Source organism: Vigna umbellata, chromosome 2 (assembly GCF_029865625.1).
Source record: "Vigna umbellata cultivar VRB3 chromosome 2, Vumbellata_1.0, whole genome shotgun sequence".
Taxonomy (NCBI): Eukaryota; Viridiplantae; Streptophyta; class Magnoliopsida; order Fabales; family Fabaceae; genus Vigna; species Vigna umbellata.
In genome coordinates this window covers 16,823,972-16,833,877 of record NC_142166.1, presented here as the reverse complement: position 1 = coordinate 16,833,877, position 9,906 = coordinate 16,823,972, and the positions used below count along the sequence as shown (strand labels likewise).

The 9,906-nt window shown below is 39.2% G+C and overlaps 2 protein-coding genes across 2 annotated transcripts; both read left to right on the top strand.

Annotated features, from left to right (window-relative positions):
- The first annotated feature begins 728 nt into the window (after window positions 1–728).
- On the top strand, window positions 729–2,262 carry LOC148203519 (carbon catabolite repressor protein 4 homolog 2-like). Its single transcript, XM_088107632.1, has 5 exons — window positions 729–827; window positions 1,617–1,670; window positions 1,753–1,844; window positions 1,945–2,059; window positions 2,164–2,262. Exons 1-5 carry the CDS (start codon window positions 729–731, stop codon window positions 2,260–2,262), a joined length of 459 nt encoding a protein of 152 aa, XP_087963758.1.
- A 3,753-nt stretch (window positions 2,263–6,015) lies between these two features.
- Window positions 6,016–7,135, top strand: LOC148203518 (uncharacterized). The gene is made up of 2 exons (XM_088106135.1): window positions 6,016–6,575; window positions 6,887–7,135. The coding sequence occupies exons 1-2, from the start codon at window positions 6,116–6,118 to the stop codon at window positions 6,922–6,924; spliced, it is 498 nt and encodes a 165-aa protein (XP_087962261.1). The 5' UTR covers window positions 6,016–6,115; the 3' UTR covers window positions 6,925–7,135.
- The last annotated feature ends 2,771 nt before the right edge of the window (window positions 7,136–9,906 follow it).

The window sequence follows — 9,906 nt, the reverse complement described above, 5'->3', positions numbered from 1 at the left end:
CGAGTACTCCTATCCCCATCTAATCACCTCTTCATTCTCACAAATAAAGGAAATGAATGCTGCCAAGCCTTGGTCCGTCCCATCATCCTACACTCTCACTTAATCTATTTCTCATTCCATGAACACAAAAGAAAAGCTGGAACGTTCCTTCCAATGCACACCAACATTTTTTTTTCTTTGGATATGACTTCCTGAACACCACACACTCACCACGACAACAAGGTACAAGGAAAAGAAATGATGAACATTGAAAAATGCTAATGGTGGTTCAACGAAATTAATTTCCCAGCCAACAACTCTTTCACTTTGTAATTTAACTACCATCCAAGCTTGAATACAATATATATGAAAAGAAAGAAAGAGAAAAAAAACCAAATCCCTGGTGCTGCTGGAACGCTGGATGTGAGCTCTCCATTCAACCGTGATCCATCTCTCCACCTCTGCATCCGTGTGCTGCTCTCTGGACGAACATGAGCTCTCTTCCTGCAGAACGTGTCTTCCTCTCCTTCATCCCATATCTCAAAATGTTCAAGAAAATCAAGCAAAAAAAAGCGTGGCGGCTAGACGTGTGTCCCGCTTTTAAATCAAGAAGTGAATCCCTTGTAACCTCCATGTTCTCTGGACCGCTTTGCTGGACGTAGCTGGACTTCACCTCTGCTGGGATCCCGTGCACCTCTCCAAATGAATCCAGCCCATTGCTTTTTGAAGCTTCTCTATATGGGCGTGGCATGAGCCTTGCTGGATGCTCCCCAATTGCTTGTGCGTGCTCCTACCTTGCTGGACTCTCGGCGTGGGCGTGTGCTTTCTTTCTTCCAGCACCCCCTCAAGTTTGCTTCTTGGACGTGTGTGCCTTCCATGTGCTTGATGAAGATAGAATGGCGTGGACCAGCCCACTCCGTGACAAGCTGCTGCCAAGCTGGACCAGAATTTCAGTTGCACCTCCAAAAAGTAAATCCACACCTCTCACTTTTTAGTTTAAACAAAATTGATGTCACATTTTCTTTTGACCTCCAAAATGTCCCAAATATTATCCAACAATTTTCCTACAATTAATAATGAAAATAATTAGCTCAAATAATTCAAATTAATTAAAATAAAAATTTTTGGTCAAATTAAGCACAATTAGCAAAAACGGAAAAATACCGGACATTTAAGCACAATTCCCTAATTAAATTCGGTACAATAAGCTAAGTGAAATTGAGAAAATATTGACTCATCAAAAAGCTTTTGTTTTAATTCCATGACAATGTTAAATTCGATCTGACTAGTCACATTGAAGTTTTTTTTGTTGTTGCGATGCATATGAACTAGTCATTTAGCTTTCTACTTTAGGTGGCTGAAGTGTGAAAACCTTTCTCACAAATTGGTTATTATATTACATCAATAAGGTTATAGGAGATTATCAGTGAAATATTTAAACTGAATATTGTTTTGGGTCTAAATGTATTTTTGTGTATGGTATAGTTTGTTTTTTTTAAATCATAATTGAATATATTTCTTTATTTCTTATAAAGATATGCAATATTTCACTCGTCCCTTTCTGTGAGTTTGGATTAAAGTACCTTTTTATTAACACAATCTCTATTACTTAGTCATATATTGCTTGTGGATTTTAGGCAAGTACAAATGTAAATGTTCATCAAGATTTAAAGGATGTCAAACTTTGGCAGGTAAGTAATTTCTTTTGCTTCATCATATTGAATAGTGTACTTATTTGGAACATGACACTTATGAATTTCCTCTTATTTTTAGGTGCACACTCTTTCGAAAGGATTGGAGAAAATTGCTGCTAGTGTAGACATTCCAATGTTGGTTTGTGGGGACTTTAATTCAGTTCCAAGAAGGTCTGATTACTTTCTGGTTATATTATTTGTTTCTTCTGCAAGGGTCTTTTATTTATGTCAATAATTTGTTTCTTAAATTTATATTCTTATTTTTTTGTAGTGCTCCTCATGCAGTTCTTGCAACGGGAAACGTAGACTCATCCTATCCTGATTTAACTGTTGACCCACTTAATATATTGCGTCCTCATAGCAAGTTGGTTCATCAGTTGCCTCTGGTAATGTATTGAAGAATTGCTTATATATTATGTATTTTCTCCAAAATGGTGGTTCTTGATTTTAGTTGTTTTTTTTCCTAGTTGGGGATTTATATCAATTTTAGGTCTGTGCTTATTCCTCATTTGCAAGAACAGTTGGTCTTGGATTTGAGCAGCATAAACGGAGACTGGACAATGTAACAAATGAACCTTTATCCTTTTAATCCTGTTAGAAATAAATATTTTTGACCCAAAAATATAAACATCTCAAATGGTGACATAAATTAAATAATGCAAGAAAAATAAAGTAATAAACTCTCAAGCTAAATAATACAAATGAGGGAGATTAAAACTTCTACGGTATAATTATCAAATTGAATAGCATATATTAATCCAAAACAAAAGAGGGCAAAAATTGAGGTATTTTTTGTAATAAAAAAGTTGAAAATAAAGGAGGTTAAAAACTCCCACAAAATAGCTAGTAATATAGAATGTTTTTACCCTCTGCAAACGCCAAATGGTATGCGTATAGGACTGAAAAGTCACTATTTTATTGTCTTTAGACGTCTGCTACAAGCCCTTAGCTTTCCCTTCTATAAACGTAAAAAATGTTTGAAAATATCTCATTTTAAGTGCTAATATTAATTTTTTTACGACTTAGGCGTCGGCTCCCTCTCCACAGACGTAAAAAAGGTGCGAAATTATCTCATTTAGGCGCTAATATTATTTAATGTAATCAGATCATATATCTATAATTTTTTTACAACAATCAACTCTCATCTCTAACAAAGTTATAAACACATCATGAACCAAATATCCCAAAAGCTTGAGCTTTTAGGTGAAGACACATTAAATGTTTTACATTATAATTCAGACCAACTCCCTCATACAAGAGCCCTTTGGGTTTAAAGCATGGTCACACACAAACACCTCAGAAACTCTAGATTATTTAATCACAGAACCTTGATATCATAACATTGACCGATAGGTACTCCTAAAAGCTAGCTCAAGAGAGGAAGATTGGTCAAGGCTTATAAGGAATACTCTGGCCATATTCCCAATCAATGTAAGACATCTTACCAAAAGATAAATACATTATCCAAAGCAAAACAAACTACAAGCTGCAAAAACTCCTATATTATATATGCAATTGAAGCATAACAGAAATCCTGCACGTGAATGTATTGGTTTTGAAATATTAAGGGAGAGGAAGGGGAACCCAAGTAGAACAGGGGAAGGAATTAACTGGAGGGAGGAAATAGAATGGCTATGCTGAAGTAGTAAGTATCGAACAATTTAGATACACACAAAACAATGTGATTCTCAAAAGCGATGATACGAATCACATGAAAGTATCGTCATCAAATCACACAATTCGTTCTTCGAATTACATTAATCCCGTTTTGGATTGGGAATTGTGGCTTGAACCGCCCTCCATAAATTTGGGTTTTTGGTTTGGGTTGTCCAATTTGGTTTGTAAAAACCCTAATTTGGTTTACAAACCAACCTCCATTGGTTTGTAAATCCCTAATTTCTTTTTGGTTTCTCAACTCTCACCTCTCGCCTCTTATTCGTTGGAGCCAATGAACAAGGAAAAAGTGTCTTCGCCATCATTTTGAAGAAGAGAAGATTTCCACATAAGTGAGTTAAGTCGGTCGAGTTCTGGATTGCTTTTTGCCAGGATCCACTTTTGCTTCATTCGTTGTCGCAAGAGGGGAGTGAGTGGCAGGCGAGGCACTAGAAGCGACAATGGTAGAGGGAGGAGGAGCAAGAGGAGCCATCGGCAGAGGAGGCTCCCACGGGAGTTCTCTTGGTGGGGGATTTGAATGTCATGGTGACCATCAGAGAAATAGGAAATTGAAATGCAGAATTCTAGGTTTGTGAAAATTCAAATTTCATTCATTGAGGCATTGTTGTTATTCACACAGTACCATGCTATATAATAATAAAACATTTATATTTAAGGTAAAAATATATATAATAAATTAATTTAATAAATGCATTTTGTATATTTATGTATCTTATATATTTAAGTATATTTTACATTTTTTAATGCTTATGAATCCTACAATTCACGATTCAAAATCTAAGGTAATATTAAATTTTAGGTAAACTATATCACTTTGTGTGATTGGTGGTGGGTTTCAAATTTTGGATATGTCTGGCTTTAATATTTGACAAAGTCATTGTAAATTAGTTTCCATAGAAGACAAGTTTTAGTGGGGGGTGTTAACGGAACCAAACCCATCTAAACTGGTAAAATTTTATCATGTTTCATTTTAGTTTCTTTATAGTACAAAAAGGGCATAAGGCTCCACCAAGTGGGGTTTGGGGAGGATAGAGGTGTGTAGTCTCAGTAGGTTGTTTCAAGGATTTGAAGCCATAATATCCTGGCCATGATGTGGAAACCTTATAGTTATCCAAGGCTCACCCTTTGTTTCCTTACTATTATCACAAAATTTTGGAGGTTAGATTAAATCATGTGAACTCAATCTATTGTGAATACAATCTGATGGGGTATGGGATTGGAATAACATAACATATAATATTGATATTAGTACTTTTAGGTGTCTTGACTATGGTAGCTGAATCAAGGTTCAAATTGTAAATGTAGGGGGTGGGCTTTTTTCCTATTCAATCATGTGGTCTATGATTAATAGTTAAACATACATATTCATTTCACAAGGCACTTGACAGTGCAAATTCATGATAAATAAATAAGAAACATAAGCCTAAAAGCATTTAATAACATATTTAACTTACAGAACATAACACATTATACAAAATATACATTTTAATAAAATGTGTTATTGGTGTGCCAATGGTGGCCCATATCCAGATCAGTGAAAAGCATGGTAGTTGAATCGCCAATCGTATTTCGTATCAGAGAGCTTAAATTTTGAATCGTGAATTGTAGGATTCATAAGCATTAAAAAATGTAAAATATACTTAAATATATAAGATACATAAATATGCAAAATGCATTTTGTTAGATGTTAAGATGTGTGTTTCTGTTATTTGGGCTTAGTCTATTCTGTATTAAGGGCATTGGCCCATATCTTACAATATAAATAAACTACCCTATGTGTATGCTAAACACACAAGGGATATTTTCTCCCAATCTTCTCTATTTCTCATATGGTATCTAGAGCACAGGAATAGTTCCAGTCAACTCCACGGTCTCCGGCACCCATCACTGCCGCTGCTGTTGCAGTCGCCGTCGCTGCCGTCGTTGCCGTCGCCTCCACCGCTGCCGTTGCAGCCGCCGCTGCCGTCGTCGCCGGCGCCGGAGTTCTAGAATCGACCGGCGACCACACCATCGGAATCGTCTCGGTCGGGCGACCACCGTGGTACAAAGATCGCGGCGAACGGACCACCCACGCGCCTCCACGCGCCGCCGCAAGAGTCGCCGCTGCCGCCGCGCGTGCCGGCGCGTCGCCGGAGCTTTCCGCGCCGATCAGCACCGTCGTGATCGCCTCCTCGCCCTCTTTCTGGATCTGTGGTCGTTGCGTCAATCGGAGCACTTTGAATTTTTAGGGTTTCTCCCTCTCCATGGCGTCTTCCTCGTCTACAAACACCTCTATTGGTGGCTCATCTTCTGATCGCTCAATATATACCAATTATGTGAATGTACACTTGTCCATTGACAAGTTAGATGGCACAAATTATGCAACATGGGCGTCCGACATCAAACTTTGGTTGAAGAGTCAGGGGTACTTAGATCATCTTACTCAAAATGTGACTACTGCTCCCATAGATGACACTTCCCGCTGGATGAAAATTGATGCTCAGTTATGCATTCTTATAAAGTCCACCATTCACTCCTCACTGAAACAAATGTTTCGATCCTATGAAACATGTTCAGAAGTATGGGCATAAGCGAAGTTGTTATACACAAATGACACTCAGCGTCTTTATGGTGTTTGTCAAGACCTATTAACTGTTATTGGTCCGTGCAATCCTGGTCCCATGGCAGAATCTTTGGGTAAAATTCATGCCCTTCTTCATGACTTTAATGATATATTACCTCCTGCTTCCACTCCTGCTGAAGAATTGGAACAACAATCAAAGTTCTTCATGTTGTTGGCATTATACGGACTCTCTGATGATGTTTCTCATGTCCGTGATCAGATTTTGGGTTCTCCTGTCATACCCAACTTTACTTCTACTTGTTCTGCTCTTTTGCGTATACCGAGCAAACCCGTCACTGAGACATCCTCTCACACTGATGATTCCTCTGTTATGGCTGCTCAACGTGATGATCGAAGTCGGTCTCGCAAGCCAAGTAAAGGACGTCCAAAATGTGACCATTGTGGCAAGTTAGGCCACAAGATTGATAGATGTTATGCTCTCCATGGACGTCCTCCTCGACCTGTAGCAATGGCAAATTCTGATCCACCTCCCCGATCACCGTCTGCAGACCATCCTACTTCATCTAATATCGTAGACAAACCTGTAATCTTTAACGAATTTCTCAGATGGTATGAGGATCATCAACACTCTGGTTCCACTACATCTGCATCTGTTGCACGTACAGGTACACCTTTTGTTGGTCTAACTCACTCCCTCGGACCTTGGGTCCTTGACTCAAGCGCCACCGATCATATCACTGGTAACAAGTCTTTGTTTTCTTCCTTATCATGTCCGGATAATTTACCCTCGGTAACAATGGCTGATGGGTCTAGAGTCTCATCTCATGGTATTGGTACTGTTAATATTTTTCCATCCATATCCAATGATCATGTACTTTATGTCCCTGGGTCTCCCTTCAACTTATTGTCCATTAGTCGTTTAACTCGTACTCTTAATTGTGTTATTTCATTTACTAAAGATTCTGTTTGGTTGTAGGACCGGAGTTCGAAACACATGATTGGCACAAGATGTGAGTCTCATGGCCTTTATCATCTCCGCCCTTCTCCACATGTTGGCGTAGTCATGGAGTCACCATCCCTTCTTCATGCTCAGTTCGGTCATCCTAGTCTTGCCAAACTACAACAACTTGTCCCGAGGTTGTCCACATTATCCAGTTTGTCGTGTGAGTCTTGTCAGTTAGGGAAGCATACTCGTAATTCCTTTCCTTGTAGTGTCTCACAACGGGCGTCGTCCCCCTTTTCATTGGTTCATTCTGACATTTGGGGACCTAGTCGTGTTAAGTCCATTTTAGGTTTTCAGTATTTTGTTACCTTTATTGATGACTATTCCAGATGTACTTGGTTGTTTTTAATGAAGAATCGTTCTAAGTTGTTTTCTATTTTCCAATCTTTTTTCAATGAAATAAAAACACAGTTTGGGGTGTCTATTCGAAATTTACGTAGTGATAATGGCCGTGAATACCTTTCTCACCCGTTTAAACAGTTTATGGCTTCTCATGGCATTCTTCACCAAACCTCATGTGCTTATACCCCTCAACAAAATGCGGTGGCTGAGCGCAAGAATATACACCTTATTGAAACAACTCGTACACTTCTGATTCATGGTCAAGTACCCTTACGTTTTTGGGGTGATGCAGTTCTCACAGCATGTTATCTTATCAACCGCATGCCATCTTCCGTCCTAGATAACAAAATCCCTCATTCTATCTTATTTCCTCAAGACCCTCTGCATCCATTACCTCTTCGAGTTTTTGGGTCTACATGTTTTGTTCATGACTTTAGTCCTGGTCTTGATAAGTTATCTCCTAGGTCTCACAAATGTGTCTTCTTAGGATTTCCACGGTCACAAAAGGGCTATAAGTGTTTTTCCCCTTCCCTCAATCGTCATTTTATCTCTGCTGATGTCACTTTTGATGAGTCTTCTTTTTACTTTTCACATCTATCTTCTAGTTCTGTACCTCTCCCTGTTATTGTTGATATTCCTCTTATCTGTGATCCTCCTGGTGATGGTCCACCCATTTTGTCTTCTCCTTCTTTAGACTCTCATTCACCACAGGATCATCCTTCACCTCCACCCCTTCAGGTTTATAGTCGCCGTAATTGTCTCCCTCATGACTCACTTCCGGTGCCGCCTCATGTGTCTCCTCCGGCTCCAGCAACTGAGTCTGACTTGCCTATTGCCCTCCGTAAAGGTATACGCTCTACCCGTAACCCTTCCCCCCATTATACTGTTCTTAATTACCACAGATTATCTCCATCTTTTTATACTTGTCTCTCATCCATTTCTTCTGTGTCAATTCCCAAATCTGTGGGTGATGCCTTAACTCATCCTGGTTGGCGTCAAGCTATGATGGATGAATTAAGTGCTTTACAGGAAAATGGAACTTGGGAGCTTGTCCAATTACCATCTGGAAAGTCTGTTGATGGTTGCAGGTGGGTGTATGCTATCAAGGTTGGTCCTGATGGCACAATTGATTGTCTGAAAGCTCGATTAGTTGCCAAAGGCTACACACAGATTTTTGGTTTGGATTATGGTGATACTTTTTCTCCAGTGGCAAAAATGACCTCTGTTCGCCTATTCATTGCCATGGCCGCTCTTCGACAATGGCCTCTTTACCAACTTGATGTCAAAAATGCTTTCCTCAATGGTGATTTGCATGAAGAAATTTATATGGAGCAACCGCCTGGCTTTGTTGCTCAGGGGGAGTCATCTGGATTGGTATGTCGTCTTCGCAAATCCTTATATGGCCTAAAACAGTCTCCTCGGGCCTAGTTTGGTAAATTCAGTTGTGTTGTTCAACAATTTGGTATGTCTCGCAGTGAAGCGGATCATTCAGTGTTCTATCGCCACTCGAGTGCTGGATGTATCTACTTAATAGTGTATGTCGATGATATTGTTCTCACAGGAAGCGACTATCTTGGCATCTCTCAGATGAAACAACACCTTTGTCATCATTTTCAAACCAAAGATCTTGGCAAACTCCGGTACTTTTTGGGTATTGAAGTAGCACAATCCAATGATGGTATTGTCATATCTCAGAGGAAGTATGCGTTAGACATCTTGGAGGAAACAGGGTTAATGAACTGTAAATCTGTTGAGACACCTATAGACCCTAACATCAAACTCCTACCAAATCAGGGGGAGCCTTTCTCAGATCCTGAACGGTACAGAAGACTAGTTGGTAAATTAAACTATCTTACTGTTACGCGTCCTAACATTTCCTTCTCAGTTAGTGTGGTGAGTCAATTTCTAAACTCCCCATGTGAAGACCTTTGGGATGCAGTTGTTTGCATACTGAAGTATATTAAAAGATCACCTGGAAAAGGTTTGCTATATGGCCCTAACAACGATACAAAAATCGTTTGCTATTCAGATGCTGATTGGGCTGGTTCCCCTTTTGATAGGAGGTCTACTTCTGGATATTGTGTCTCTATTGGTAGCAACCTGATATCTTGGAAAAGTAAGAAGCAAAGTGTTGTGGCAAGGTCTAGTGCAGAAGCAGAATATAGAGCTATGGCATCAGCTACTTGTGAGCTTGTGTGGCTTAAACAATTGCTTAGTGAATTGAAATTTGGAGATGTCACTCACATGATACTTATATGTGATAATCAAGCTGCTCTCCATATTAGCTCTAACCCTGTCTTCCATGAGAGAACCAAACACATTGACGTTGATTGTCATTTCATTCGAGAAAAAATCATATCCGGAGATATCAAGACTGAGTTTGTTAACTCAAGCAACCAGTTGGCAGACATATTCACTAAGTCCTTACGAGGACCTAGAATTGATTATCTTTGTAACAAGCTTGGAACATATGATTTATATGCTCCAGCTTGAGGGGGAGTGTTAGATGTTAAGATGTGTGTTTCTGTTATTTGGGCTTAGTCTATTCTGTATTAAGGGCATTGACCCATATCTTACAATATAAATAAACTACCCTATGTGTATGCTAAACACACAAGGGATATTTTCTCCCAATCTTCTCTATTTCTCAT

Bases quoted from the DNA above. Each gene is read 5' to 3' on its own strand.
- LOC148203519 (XM_088107632.1), top strand. From the start codon at position 729: ATGAGCCTTGCTGGATGCTCCCCAATTGCTTGTGCGTGCTCCTACCTT. The intron at 828-1,616 runs GTTTGCTTCTTG...TGTGGATTTTAG, and splicing joins TTCTTCCAGCACCCCCTCAA to GCAAGTACAAATGTAAATGT. The intron at 2,060-2,163 runs GTAATGTATTGA...TATCAATTTTAG, and splicing joins TGGTTCATCAGTTGCCTCTG to GTCTGTGCTTATTCCTCATT.
- LOC148203518 (XM_088106135.1), top strand. From the start codon at position 6,116: ATGTTGTTGGCATTATACGGACTCTCTGATGATGTTTCTCATGTCCGT. The intron at 6,576-6,886 runs GTACACCTTTTG...GTTTGGTTGTAG, and splicing joins TGCATCTGTTGCACGTACAG to GACCGGAGTTCGAAACACAT.